At 44.3% G+C, this 15,000-nt stretch overlaps 2 protein-coding genes across 3 annotated transcripts; one reads left to right on the forward strand and one right to left on the reverse strand.

Annotated features, from left to right (window-relative positions):
- Window positions 1–505: 505 nt before the first annotated feature.
- Window positions 506–7,164, forward strand: si:zfos-169g10.2 (somatostatin receptor type 5; the record flags this gene model as incomplete). The annotated part of the gene is given in 4 exon segments (XM_056587234.1): window positions 506–553; window positions 4,454–5,251; window positions 6,352–6,767; window positions 7,023–7,164. Coding segments are annotated over 4 exon segments (1,404 nt in total), but the record flags the coding sequence as incomplete, so codon positions are not given.
- Window positions 7,165–7,959: 795 nt separating this feature from the next.
- On the reverse strand, window positions 7,960–11,464 carry LOC130378517 (protein CutA homolog). Of its 2 annotated transcripts, XM_056585250.1 has the most exons (7): window positions 11,358–11,437; window positions 11,032–11,122; window positions 10,397–10,545; window positions 9,865–9,924; window positions 9,421–9,466; window positions 8,891–8,940; window positions 7,960–8,589 (listed from the first exon to the last, which is right to left on the reverse strand). In XM_056585250.1, exons 2-7 carry the CDS (start codon window positions 11,095–11,097, stop codon window positions 8,490–8,492), a joined length of 471 nt encoding a protein of 156 aa, XP_056441225.1. In that variant the 5' UTR covers window positions 11,098–11,122; window positions 11,358–11,437; the 3' UTR covers window positions 7,960–8,489. The 2 variants fall into 2 exon arrangements, with proteins under 2 accessions (XP_056441225.1, XP_056441232.1); XM_056585257.1 differs by lacking the exon at window positions 11,032–11,122 and having other exon boundaries at window positions 11,358–11,464.
- Window positions 11,465–15,000: the final 3,536 nt, after the last annotated feature.

The raw sequence follows: 15,000 nt of genomic DNA on the forward strand, positions 1-15,000 counted from the left end.
GGATTTCCCCTTGTTAATTTGGTTTGTGTAGAACCAAATCTGTTGCTCTCGAAACGTGACGTCACACTTTACTACTCTTGTCTGTTCAGCCTTCAAAACGATAGCTGGTAAATTGTGAACAATGCATTAAACTGTAATCAGAAAACGCGGTTATATGCTATAAACCCGATAGTATCTTGGGTATAAAGGCTGGGACGAATTTCAAAGTCCACCTTATGTTGAAGTCAGAGTATAGACCGTGGCGATTCCCATTGAAACGAATGGCGCGGTGATTTTCTTCAAAACAAGAGCCGGTAAATTGTGAAAAATGAATTAAACTGTAATCAGACAACGCGGTTATATGCTATAGACCCTAGTATATGTGGAATAAAAGCTGGGAAGAATTTCGAATCATGTACAATGCATAACGTTAGCTCATAGCTGAGTGGACCATACCTCCCGTTGCCAAGTCGTAGCTAAGGTCCGTCCTATTTACTGGAGGAGTGAACAGTTGCATAAGAACCTTACGGGAGTGTACTGATTGGAAAATATCGTGCATTTTGAATGTCCAAATAGCACACCAATAACATTTTCGTCCTGTCTCGTCTCGTCAACGAAAACAAAATGACATTTCGTCATCGTTTTTATTATCACAGATCTATTTTTAGCTCGTCAACGTCTCGTCTTAGTCACGGAAAAAAGGTCGTTGACGAACATTTTTCGTCATATTTTTCGTTAACGAAATTAACACTGAGACACACACACATTCATAATTACAAGCACACCAACAATCATGCCGACATGCACACACCCCCCCACACACACACACACATACACCCAATCATGCTCTCACATACACACACACACACACACACACACACACACACACACACACACACACACACACACACACACACACACACACACACACACACACACACACACACACACACACACGTACACACACAATCAAGCTAACACAGGCACAAACAATCCTAATCACAAAAACACTCATAATCATAACGACACACACACACACAATCATGCTAACACAGACACACACACATTCATAATCACAAGTACAACAACAATCATGCCGACATACACACACATACACCCAATCATGCTCTCACATACATACACACACACACACACACACACACACACACACACACACACACACACACACACACACACACACACACACACACACACACACACACACACACACACACACACAGGTCATAGGGAAGTTTTGGAAGACTCCTGAATGGCCCATCCATTTGTGATGTGAGTATTAACTGCATTATCCTCGGCCTAGCTCTTGCTACCGCAGAGAACACAGAGCCCCCCTCCCTACCAACAGGTAGTATCACAGATGCTATAGAGATAAGTTAATGTGGGATCTGTAGGGTGGCCATAATGTGGGCACATTATGGCCACCCTACAGATCCCACATTAACTTATCTCTTAGCTGGTAAATCACTTGCTGGTTGGCGTGTTTCACACCCCAAGCACATGTATTTACTTGCACTTGTAAGGAATATTTAGAGGCACATACATAAAAAACACTAATATTTTTATCTCTGATAATTCTTGGGACACTGGACACCCAGCTTGAACCAAGGACATTCCCAAAAAAACAGGTTGTCACACACACACATACACTCATACACATGCATGCACATGCTCACATACACACACACACACACACACACACACACACACACACACACACACACACACACACACACACACGCGCGCGCGCACGCACGCACGCACGCACGCACGCACGCACGCACGCACGCACACACACACACACACACACACACACACACACACACACACACACACACACACACACACACACACACACACACACACAAACATACTAGAGTGCATCCAAAACACTTGAAGCCTGACAGTCTGTTTCCAGGCATTATTCCCAGAACAACAGCAAATGACAGATCATCACCTCCAGTGTTTTCGAGATGTTAACCAGAGTGCAGTGTTGTTCCACTCTAGCCCCTCCACAGCCCTCCAGAGTCTCTGTTTAACACAGTTGGGATTACTGCGGTGCCCTGCCGTTTGGACCTAATTGCTTGTTCTTTTGTTTGTTTTCGCTCCGCTGAGACGTCGCCACTCCAACCACTTCTACCCAGATGTTTCATTAGTGTTCACTATCACTCTCTTTTGTTCAGAATACATTGGATCTCAATTGCTTCCGGAGAAGTTTTTGCAAGCAAACCTATGATTGCTTTTTTCAAACAGATTTTCTTTGTATCGTCAGCATAGAATTAGACCTTGCTGTTTAACATACTTTAATAATCCTGTGAAGTCGGAAATGCGGTTACAGCAGCTAATTACAGAAAATATACATAACTAGTGCAAGTCAACAAATATACAGTATGTACTGCAAATATAAGGTGCAATGTGAATGTTAGTATAATGTGAATGATAATGATTCCAGGGTCGCTCCTTGTCCAGACGGTCTGGAACCCTTCAAAGATGGCAGAGCAACTGCAATTAGATCCTGAACATTTTCAACTGAATTTAATAATCTGAACGAGTCAATGAGCTATTTATACTTATTGAATAATTAGAGAAATAAATTACGAACATGTTGAGAAACAAAATACATAATACACGACAAAGATTCCAGCCACCTCTATTTTATCCGCTATTTCTGACCTTATTTACTTAATACGTCAATATCCTTCAGGATCTCCGACCGGCCAGGGCTGGAGAAGCTGGTAAACAGATTGAGCCTATATGTGCTGATGCCGACGGTGGTTGTGTTTGCATGAGGACACTCCAGCAGGCGTACACACTTCTGCTTAAGCTGCTACGCCTCGGAAATGAGACAATCAGTTAGATGGAGAGGCTGCAGGAGCAACCAACCAAGAGGCTATCGGTGTCGGAGTTGAAACAATATGAATAATATCTATCCTGCTTTATATCACGTATATTCCTTTCCATGTTTTTTGTATAGTTATATTTTTTTATAGAAGTACACTTTAATAATGTAAATTGGATCATTGGATACATAATGAATCTGATGTTTTCATATTTGTTTGTCAAATTATAATTTATGTTTTTTTGCTCCAAGATGTCTTGGTTAATGATCCGTGGCAGACAAAGGCATATTCGATTACTTTTTCCTTATTTCTCCCGGTTTTCTTCCTTCCTTCATCCCCCCCCTTGCTGTGTCTACTCAGACCCACATACCCAAGATTAAGTGGTGGCGTCTTGGTGTATCTCTAATTCATCTTCAAGGCGGCTTAATGACGGACCAGGCTGTTGAGAGCACGCTCTGTGTTCTAACTATAGGTCAACACGCTCACTCCTAATAAAGCGGCCATTTTGTTCCTACACTATTAAGTTAGTGGCTTGGTAAATAACTCATGTACTTGCACTCATACGGTTGAATACCTTTCATCTTTCCCCCTTACGTTTCCTTCATTTGAGAGTGCTTGGTTGTTTACCACAACCAAGTCTTTCTCATTAAGGAATAATTGCTGTGCTGTAAAGCATACATTTTTCTCCCTTTCACTACGGCATATCTTTCACAAGGGACTCTTGTTTAGAGCTCAGATCGGGCCAAGAAAAATCAAGCCCGACCTAGCCCGAGCCCGTATACGTTCTGTCCAAACCCGGCCCGGCCTGGCCCGACACATTAATTGTAATTATGAGCCCGAGCCCGATTACAACCCAACTTTTTTTTTAATACATGTGTAACTTTGTACACATTTGTTACTTAGGCCTAGTCTGCTAAATATATATGTAAGGGATAAAGTATTGAACGCCGGTCATTATCGCGAAAATAAGGCTTATTTTCGATAATGACCGGCGACGTCCTATACATTATCCCGCTTATTACACGGCTACTTGCCAAAACGAAAAAATAACTTCACCTGGTGCGTCTTTTTACAATTTATTTGTTACCAACATTCTTAGTGTTGATCAGCAGAGAAATAGTCTGCCAAAAAACGTTGACGTCGCTTAGCAACCGAAGACGCTGGGGTTGACAAGTTACCGGACTACTTACGGAGTGCTACCAAAGACGCCATTAGAGGCACAAAGTCCTTTGTTTTCCTTGACAGCGGTCAATTATACTCATGATTATACTTAGCAACGGTGAATTATCAAATATAATTCACTGCCTTGGGCTTGGGCAGAAATCTAATCTCTACTCTTGATAAAACCATAATGTTTGATTCCCCTTCCCTGGGAACCCAAAACTACCAGTAGCATGAGACCTGTAGAGTGTCATTTGAGTCTATATTTACAATTTATCCTATGTTTTGAAAATGTGCATTTAAATTGAGATGGAGGCAAGGATCAACGTAATTCATAGCTTTTTATCTCAAATAAGTTGTTTTTCCTTTAAATCCAACATTTGTGTACCTAATGGCAGGTCTGATGGGGAGGCTCTCCTAGGTGTTCTACTCCGTCCTCCATCCCCCCTATGGAGCTCATCCAGGCCGGCCCGGCCTCCTCCCTCTCCCCCCAACAGGCCACAGCTGGCTGTTGGGGGGCTGGATCCATGGCGTCCCTCTCCCCATCCCTCCTCCCCCCCTCCGCAGCACCGCCTCGGCCGGACGGCTCCGCCCTGCCCAACACCACCTGCTGGAACTGGACCCAGCCGGGCTTGGAGGACAGTGAGACGTCCCCCGACCCACCCGGGTTCCTGCCCACCGTGGCGGCCATCATCATCCCCGTCATCTATGCGGCGGTGTGCGCCGTGGGCCTGGTGGGCAACACGCTGGTCATCTACGTGGTGCTGCGCTACACGCGCTCCGAGTCGGTCACCAACATCTACATCCTCAACCTGGCCATCGCCGACGAGCTCTTCATGCTGGGGCTGCCCTTCCTGGCGGCCCAGAACGCCCTGCTCTCCTGGCCCTTTGGCAAGCTGGTGTGCCGCGTGGTGATGACGGTGGACGCCATCAACCAGTTTACCAGCATCTTCTGCCTGACGGTGATGTCCATCGACCGCTACCTGGCTGTGGTGCACCCCATCCGCTCGGCGGGCTGGCGCAGGCCACGGGTGGCCCGCACGGTGAACGGCACGGTGTGGGCCATGTCCTTCGTGGTGGTGCTGCCCGTGGTGGCCTTCGCAGACGTGCTGGAGGACGACGGCAACTGCAGCATCGTATGGCCGGAGCCAGCCGAGGTGTGGAAGGCCTCGTTCATCGTCTACACGTCCACCGTGGGGTTCCTCTGCCCCCTGCTGGTCATATGCCTGTGCTACCTGCTCATCGTCATCAAGGTAACGACGTTGTTTTTTTTGTAGCAGAGGCTTTTTCATCTCGAAACGACTTCCAGGTTATGGTTTGAGATGTCATAAATGCTGCTGTAGGTCTACATCTAAGATTGTTAAAGAGAGAGTACACTTCTCCACCATTAAGAAGTGATTGAAAACCATGTTGGATACCCTGAACCAATCACAAAGTCTAAAGTTGAAATGGTCTCATATACGGGCTGGCACCATGATGACCTCAAATGAAGTATTCTCACAGCGTATTTCACTCACTGAGAGCTGACAGGTGGCAATGCCTTTTCAAACAAATTACACTTAAATGATAGCTCTACATCATCTTTACACATGGGCACCTTCGTGCCCATGTGTTTCTTGCTTTGTGCACTCAAGGGAAGAGATGAGAGAGACAGCTGTTATGTTCTTTACGTTTTTCACCCCTGTCCGTTTTGTTCTGTGTATTAGCTACCTTGTCTTCTATGTGTATAAGAGTACCCATTTCCTGGATTTAAAAACAAACAATATCATTAACACTATTTCTACACTCCTTAATCTCCATATTTTTGAGCGGCATGTCACATGAATGTTTTACTATAAAATATAAGGCAAGGCAAGGCAACTTTATTTATATAGCACTTTTCATACACAAGGCAGATTCAAAGTGCTTCACATATAATGTATTTAAGATTTAGCAGAAAGCTAAAGCAAACATAAAAGTCTTCAGTCTTGTTTTAAAGGAGGTCAGAGTTGGGGCAAGTCTTAAATCCTCAGGGAGTTTATTCCAGCTATTAGTTGCATAGTAACTAAATCCTGCTTTCCCATGTTTCGTGTTTACTCTGGGGATAATTAACAAATTGATCTCAGAAGATCTTAAGGGTCTAGAAGGCTTATGTAGTGGAAGCATATCATTTAAATATTTGGGCCTATAGACCATGCAGAGGCTGGAAGTGGTTTTCCCTGCTTTCTAATGTTGACTCCCCAAGACTAATAATGTGTAGGCCTGACAGCCCCCACAAACTCCGTAATGAGATAAAAACATCTGGTAAATGACATGGTAAAACAGTAATGCATTTTACCGAGCTAATCTCAGATGATGTCTCTTTCTAAAAAAGGTGCGGAGCTCCGGTAAGCGGGTACGCATCACTTCCTCCCGTCGCAGGAAGTCGGAGCGTAAGATCACACGCATGGTGGTGGTGGTGGTGGCAGTGTTCGTGCTGTGCTGGCTGCCCTTCTACATCCTCAACATCGTCAACCTGCTGGTGGTCTTGCCGGGGGATTTCCGGGGTCTCTACTTCTTCGTGGTGGTGCTGTCCTACGCCAACAGCTGCGCCAACCCGATCCTGTACGGCTTCCTGTCCGACAACTTCAAGCGGGGCTTCCGCAAGGCGCTGTGCCGTAGCTCACGTCGGGTGGAGAACCAGGGGGAGAGGGTGGCGGCGGGGGACGTGGAGCTACGGCGCCCCACGGGGGAGTGGGGTGGCATTGCGCTGCCCCAGCCAAATGGAAACCAAGTGGGGACCGAGGTGGTGTATGGCTGCCCTGAGGAGGAGAAAGAGGAGGAGGAGGAGGAGGAGAAGGAGGAGAAGATCAGGGAGGAGGAGGAGGAGGAGGATGATGATGATGATGATGATGATGATGATGATGATGATGATGATGATGATGGTGGTGCAGGGCCGAGTGGGGCGTGCACGGCTGTAAGGAAGAGTAAGGAGGGTGCAGGAGTGGGGAAATCTAGATCAGAGGGTTCCCTTGAGGTCCAGTGTGACCCCACGTTGGCCCCTAGACAGACGCTTAGACAAAGGGAAGGGCTGGCGCTGGGGCCCACGGGGGCAGGGTGCACTCTGGGTAATAGAGGTCAGATCAACAGCTCAACTCTGCAGGACACCGTGAACCAGAGTGCAATGCTGGAGGTCAGCTATCTGTGATGAAACAATCCATAATCAATGACATGTTTTAGACCTGCTCACTGAGAGGTGAACGTGTTCTAAGAACTCTGGGACCGCAAGACTTACAGCATATCTGCTGCTGATCGTTTGGGATTGGGATGCCACTTGGGGTTGCGTCGCCTAAAATGCACGTGGGGTCGAATGCAGACTTATGCCCTACAGCAGTGGGAAAACCGTGAAACAGGGGTACTTTGAAGGATTGCAGATGGTTCCAGGAAATGTCTGAAAGACATTTTTTTAAGAAGGGATGGGAAAAGCCTCATTAATTGTTTCCTACTGATTGTACGTTTTATACTGATCAAAGGAGTACATGGCTGAAAAATATCTTTGAGGGGGTTAATTATTAAAAAAAATTGCTTACAGAACTACTGGCCTAAGAAAACAGATAATTGTATAGGTTTGAATGGTCTCGCACAGACCCCGAATAGACAAACAAACTGCTGATTGAGTTGTAAAGGTAAGAAGTTGGGTAAAAAGGTTAGGAAGCACTGGAGTAGAATAGTGCTCTTCCAGGGTGGGATTAGTTATGTTTGAATGTAAATTGTACAATGGAAAACAAGAAACTACAGGGACATAGTGGGTCCAGAGTGTTGACTTCGGTCTTGGAAGGCAGATGGAAAATATCCTGTAGTTAACATCTGAAAATATCATAACAATATGACCAAACCTAATTCATGTTTAATTATATTGTTCTAAAGCTGCAAATATGATTATTGTTTGCTAGGCAGGTTAGTTAGACACATTTCTATATTTATTTTTATGTTAAGAAAGTTTTTATTTTGATTATGTGTCTTCTCAGGTTAAAAAAAAGGTGAAACCACAATGATTGTCACTCGCACTAACTTAAGCTAATTCAGTCTTATATCTATAGAATTCTAAAATCGTATTTTTTTTATTGTTTGGGTCAATATGTCAGTGTGGTAAACTATTTTGTATGGAGACATAACTGTTCCAGTACAAGGCCAAACTGGCTATGTGTGTTTGCTGTTCTGTAGGCCTTGTGAAGTGTTGCTCAGCAGGGTAAACAGATATCACATATCCACCCTTGCTGTTGTAAAATTATCTGTCTTACACGTAATGAAAAAAACAGCGGGCATTTTTATTGTGCAAATAAATCTTATCAACCAATGTTGCCCCCTACAGTTCAAAAGGAAACATGGAGGTAACGGAAATGAAGAAAATTACATGTGATCCACATTCCCAATCCAACGTCTGAAAACAGACAGCGGTCGATGTTTGTTGTGATGTCATTTCCGGGGTTCCTTCATTTATCAGTCCATGGTTTCCATGGGAACTCATTCACATCATTCCGGCACAACTTCCTGGATCCACTTCAGGTAGGGTGGGTTGCCCTGCTCTATGGGTAGGCTGATCACTTCCGCCACTTCATAGGGGTGGTTCGCTCTGGAACACACACACACAATTATACAAACACACCCAACCAAACACACACACACACACAGTCTAGAGTCTAGTCCCGCTGGCAAACTAGTTAAACACTGGCAGGGTTAGGGCGTTTTAGTTCCACTCCTAATAATGCATGCGCTAGACTTTTCAAAGTAAGACAAAATTGACGCAAACGGGCATCAACCAGGTAGTTGCTACACACTGGTAGGGAGATGCGATATCCCCCACTGTGTAAAAGGCTTTCCGATTCTTGAAAAGTAAAAGATTTATATTAATGTATACAGGGAATAGAACTTACCGCACGTATTCGGTGAGATCAGGCACCTTGGAACTTCTTGTTTTTATCATCTAAAACACACATCAGCAATGGGTGAAGGTCCATAAAAGTGCTTTTTAAAGGACACATAGGATATGTTCTGGACCAAAAGAGACCTTCATTTGAAATGTTGAGTACATCAACAACCTTAATATACGAAGTTGAAGGTCCCATATTATACCAAAAGGTGTGAGTGTGATTAGGCGTTACAAGCTCCTCGGAAAACCGGCCTCTTCTGACATCACAAGTGGGCGTGTCCAGCTAGAGATAGATTTTCAAAACGGCTTGTAATGGCTAATCACATTCACACCTGGTGGTATAATTTGGGACCTTTATCCATAATAATTTATTATATGGAATCAAGACACCCTCTTTTGTCCAGCGGGCTATATTTCCAACATATTTACAAAAGAATAAAATGGAAATACAGAACCCCTAATTTGAAGTACAGAGTACTACAAGTTGTGGTAGAGCTAGTACTGAAACTAGGAGTACAACTACTTCCCACTAACCAGGAGCACCTCGCTGTCCTCCTGTATCTTGCCCTGCCACTCGTACCTGTGGGAGAGAGGCAAGTATAGACACAATGGTAATTGTACATAATAACAGCTCCAACCCATTGCAAACTGCCCTCCTTCCCTTAGTACTTTCTGTATATCAATTACCTTGATCAGCCTTCATGATTCTCAATATATTAACACAATTTAGAAAGTATTCATTCACACAATGCACAAATAAAAGGTTTACACCATTACATTCGTAGTTCTTTGGGGGAATTGTGGAGCATCCAAGGGATGACAAAACAACCCAAAACTCAACATAATTAGCATATAGGGACAAAAGCATAAAACTTCCAGTCAGTCAAATCAATCACAAAAGCCACAGTGGAATTCAGAGAGTAACCGACCGAACCTATCTCGCTCTTGTATCCAGGGAAACGAATGCTTCACACTTACACAGATGTGATGGCCGGGATGATGTTGACACAGGCAGCTAGTTTCTTCTCCACGATGCCCCTGTTTGGAGGACAGAGGAACAGAATGACACCAGCAAATACACTCAACACTTATGTTCAGAAGGTAAACAGCAAATACTTAAGTGTTAATGCAAACCTTGAAGAGGATTTCAGGCAATAAAAAAATGTATGTATTTGGGGTTTATTAGAGTAACGAGTAGAGTAATAGGAGTATAAGATGATGTTGTTTTTATCACAAAAATCATTTTCCGCTCACTGAAATATAAATATATAATATTAAGACATAAGGATAACAACTATGCCTTCTCTGCACCATTTCTTTCTAAGCAGCTAGGTTGTTCAGCAGCACCATTACATTTTTACAGCTATTCCAATTCTCTTGGATCTGCTATAGGTATTATTCATACATCATCATCACAATTGAATGTTGTTTGAAGAATCTCAAAACTAAAACTAAAGACCACCTATAACTCTGGAGAACCAAAGAGCTTCTCAGGCGTCCCGGGCCTCACCTGGCCAGGTCCTTGGCCACCTTGTCGTTGGGGCAGGTGACGAATGCTGCGGAGTGCATGCCAGCCGTGTACGTCTCGGATGCCATGGAAATCGCTCTCAGGCCAACTGTCCGCAGGACCTGGTACATCAACACGCCCAGTGGTACTGTCTGGCGGCAACGGAGAGACAATGTAATGTTATTTATAGCTGTTAGTCATAGCGCTACATATGTATGGCCTGGTGGAGTCATTTCCAACCGGGGGTAAGGCCTGCCCGGACCCTTGGTTGGGGTTGTGGACATGGTCAAGGGGGTATTACTAAAAAAAACACTTGATGATGTCTGTAAAATAGCTTGAATGAGATAAATATATATATATTAGAAATAGAAAAGTACACCTCGTTCTTCCACTTTGTACGTTCAGGCCACTATGATTTTAATTGGGAAAATTTGTTGTTGATGAAACATACTGAGGGTGTACGGGCGATGAAAAACACACACACACACACACACACACACACACACACACACACACACACACACACACACACACACACACACACACACACACACACACACACACACACACACACGCATCAGATTGTCACAAATGGTTGGGAAGACAAAGGACTATGGACAATAAGCACATGCACTGACCAAGCAGAGAGTTCTCAGAGATACGCCCACCGAGGTTCCTCTTAGGCCGGGGAGACCAGAGCGCATCGCCCGGACGAAGCAGACCTACAGACTATCGACACCTCAGTCAGTCCTACTGTACACTTCATAGGGCAGGCCTACTTAAATGCATAACGTTCAGACGCTTCCTCACTGTTTTCAAATGTTGTTAATAAAAGTTTGTTAAAAATAGCAAGACTACTTGCTAGTTTATTCTAGCCAAAATATTCTGCAGACTTTTGAAACAAATATAAGTCGATAACTTAACAGCAGGTAACAAATAATCTCAATGTGTGTGTGGAATGTACCTTTGTGAGCCAGGCAGGACCGTCGTTTTACAGAATGATGTCAACATGCACAATTGCCGTAAAGGACAGAAGCAGCTGTTTCAAGCTGTCGTGAAACGTTAGACCAGCCATAGCGTCATAAACCGTCATAAAACATAAAATACCTCTTTGTGACCGAATACTTAATCATACGATTTTCTTTTTTTACGGTAACATTTATTTGTGTGACATATATTTATAAATTGTTGGCTATTCAATAATAAAATTGATGAAAAAAATCAAATAATATAAAACATTATCATGAACATTTCCTTCCTTTCCACCAGAGGGCAACAAAGGCCACATTGCAAAAATGTTGACATTCTATGCCATATATATGAATAGATTGAGGGCGTTTCCAAAGAATTTCATACAGATTAAAAAACAACAGTAAAACAAATTATGAAAAATGTGTGAATTGCTTAAGAGCGTAGACAGGATTAAGTAGCAAACTTTAAAAGCGCATAGACAATTCGACAATTACAGTTGTACAAATGACACCGATATGACTGTGTGTGGGGTTGTTGTGTGTGTGTGTGTGTGTGTGTGTGTGTGTGTGGTGTGTGTGTGTGTGTGTGTGTGTGTGTGTGTGTGTGTGTGTGTGTGTGTGTGTGTGTGTGTGTGTGTGTGTGTGTGCGTGCGGGCGAGCGGGCGGGCGGGCGGGCGGGCGGGGCGGGCGGGCGGGCGGGCGGCCGGGCGTGCGTGTGTGTGTGTGTGTGTGTGTGTGTGTGTGTGAGGGATTCTGTGGATGTTATCAAAGAGAGTGGCTCTATGTCTTACTTGGGCAGACACACACATACATGCATGCATGTACATGCACACACACAGGCACACACATACAGACACACACATGCACGCATGCACACAGTTACACACAAACGCACACATGCATGCATGCATGGATGCACGCACCAACTCAGACACACGCATTCACCCACTGAAACATGCACACACACATACATACAAACATGCACGCATGCTTGCGAAAACACACAGACACAGACACACATACAAACACACATAAACACACACATAAACACACAGAGGCACTCAGAGGCAGATAGATTGAGCTGTGGCAGGGCTGCACATTAAGACATGACAAGATGGACGAGCTAGGCCTGTCACAGAGAGAGAGTGAGAGAGAGAAGAGAGAGAGCGAGAGAGAGGGTAAGAGAGGGAGAGAGGAGAAGAGAGAGAGGTAGAGAGTGTGATATAGAGAGGGGGCGAGTGACAGAGGGAGAGAGGAGGAGAGAGATAGAGAGTGAGAATGTGGGAGAGAGGGAGATAGAGAGAGAGTATGCAGGAGAATGAGAGAGAGAGGAGATGAAGGGAAGTAGAGACTGGGACATAGAGAGAGAGAGAGAGGGGGCGAGAGACAGAGAGAGAGAGAGGGGTGTCTGCAGGGGGGGGGGATGGTTCCCATGGAAACTGTGTAATCAGCACATCTGTATGTGTTGGGCTCTGTCCTGTTTCATCCGCATCGCACTGCCTCTCCACACCACAGCTGGACATGACAGCACACACACACAAACACACACACACACACACACACACATGCACATACACTTACATACACAATCACGCATATACACACACACACACACACAGACTCTCTCTCAGACACACATACACACACACACGTAAATACACATGACTCACACACGTACGTATGCACACACAAACACATACACATAGGTATGCAAACATTTGTTTGCGAGTGTATCTGCCCTGACCCTGTTGCTATGGTGACCAGTGCCTCACCTCCCCAAGGATTTTAGGAAGAAAGTAGAAAAAAATGTGTGTGTTCTAATGTGCTCCAATGTGTTTTAATGGGTTCTAATGTGTGTGTACCAATGTATGTGTTCTAATATCTTCTAATTTATTGTGTTCTGTTCTAATGTGTTCTAATGTGCTCCTATGTGTTCTCATGTGTTCTAATGTAAGTGTTCTAAATGTGTTCTAATGGTTTCTAATGTGTTCTAATGTGTGTTCTGATGTGTGTGTTCTAATCTGTTCTAATGTGTGTATTCAAATGTGCCTAATGTGTGTGTGTGCGTGCGTGCGTGCGTGCGTGCGTGCGTGCGTGTGTGTGTGCGTGTGTGTGTGTGTGTGTGTGTGTGTGTGTGTCTGTGTCTATGTGCATGTCTGTGTGCGCTGGTGTTTCTACAGCATGGGAGGATTTCAGATGCAACACATCCACACAACTTTGTAGTTTCCCTCTCTCTCGTCCACTTCTCTCTCTCGCTCTCCCTTGTCTCCGGGTGTCTCTCGCCTACTCCTCCACTGTGCATGAGGTGAATCAATATATTTTCAATTTGCAGCAGAGCCTTGCTTCTCTGCATCCTAATCAGGGTCCACTAGCCCGGGGGAATGTGTGCAGGTTCTAAACAGGGTGGGTGGGGGTCATCTAAACAGGTTGGGGGAGGGAGGGAGGGTGTACCTTGACAGTGTCTAAGTAAAACAAACACAGAAAGTAAGGTGAGAACAGAAGTGCCTTTGCACTCAAGCTCACCTACACTTTGTGGGGTATTATAACTTGCTTGCTATGCTTGTCTGAAACATACAAAATGTTTTCATGAACACTATATATCTGCACATTCAGCGGCAAACATTACATTCCTAGCCATCCCTTGAAGGAGTGATCCCTTTTCTGGGTTGCATCTTAAGGTTTCTTCTCTCTGGGATTAGGGGAGTTTTTCCTCCAAGCCCAGTAAAGGGTTTAAAGGGTTTTGGGGCGTCATATAGTGTGCTGCCTGTGAAGCCCTTGGTTTTGACACCTTAACTGTAATCAAGGGCTCTACCAATACATTTCCCTTGACTCTGTCTAGCATATGGCAGAGAATAGCACAAAGTCCTTGCTGTAACCTCCACATTTGCCCAAAAGCAAACGAAAACCAATCGCAAGCCTGTCCCATTTCCCTGGTTGACAGAAGTTGTCCTCAGCATGAGTTCAGCCTTCAGCACTTCTTCATTCCCTTAGAACATCTGTGTTTAGTGACAGCCAAGCAGTAACAGATGTTTACTAGCTGGAAAACAGAAACATTTGATGGCTGAATCGAACCGAGGGATAGATTTTGCAGAAAGAAGCGAAGAAGAGGCTGTTTGGGCCGTCTGGTGATGCTCAGGCAGGAGATGTATTGCAAAAATGTGTAGGGATATAAAGTTCAAAACAACACAAAACTTCTTTAGAAGTTCAATGAACGCAAAAGAATAACGACAATTAAAGAAAAGTTTTGATCTTTTGTTAATGTACAGGACTCAAAGTACTATCCCATTATCATTATTTTGCCATCATTGTTTATGTTTCTTAACGTTACAATGATTCTTAAAGTAATAAATGACATAACATAGTAGTAGTTTCGTAAACGATTGGAAAAATTAATTTTAATTTTTCACAGGGATGGAAAAGATGGAAGGAGAGAGGGAATCAGGGAGAGAGATGGAGGGGAGAATTTTGCATTGTGCGCTCTCTCTCTTTCTCTCTCTCTCTCTCTCTCTCTCTCTCTCTCTCTCTCTCTCTCTCTCTCTCTCTCTCTCTCTCTCTCTCTCACACTATATTCCTTATTTTCTGTGCTGTCTCCATCAGACTTTGAGTTAATATCTTTGTGAACGGTTCCTTTCACGT

Source organism: Gadus chalcogrammus, chromosome 3 (assembly GCF_026213295.1).
Source record: "Gadus chalcogrammus isolate NIFS_2021 chromosome 3, NIFS_Gcha_1.0, whole genome shotgun sequence".
NCBI lineage: Eukaryota > Metazoa > Chordata > Actinopteri > Gadiformes > Gadidae > Gadus > Gadus chalcogrammus.

Bases quoted from the DNA above. Each gene is read 5' to 3' on its own strand.
- LOC130378517 (XM_056585250.1), bottom strand. From the start codon at position 11,097: ATGCGCTCTGGTCTCCCCGGCCTAAGAGGAACCTCGGTGGGCGTATCT. The intron at 10,546-11,031 runs GTCAGTGCATGT...CGTTGCCGCCAG, and splicing joins CTCTGAGAACTCTCTGCTTG to ACAGTACCACTGGGCGTGTT. The intron at 8,941-9,420 runs GTTAGTGGGAAG...TGTGTGTTTTAG, and splicing joins AGGACAGCGAGGTGCTCCTG to ATGATAAAAACAAGAAGTTC.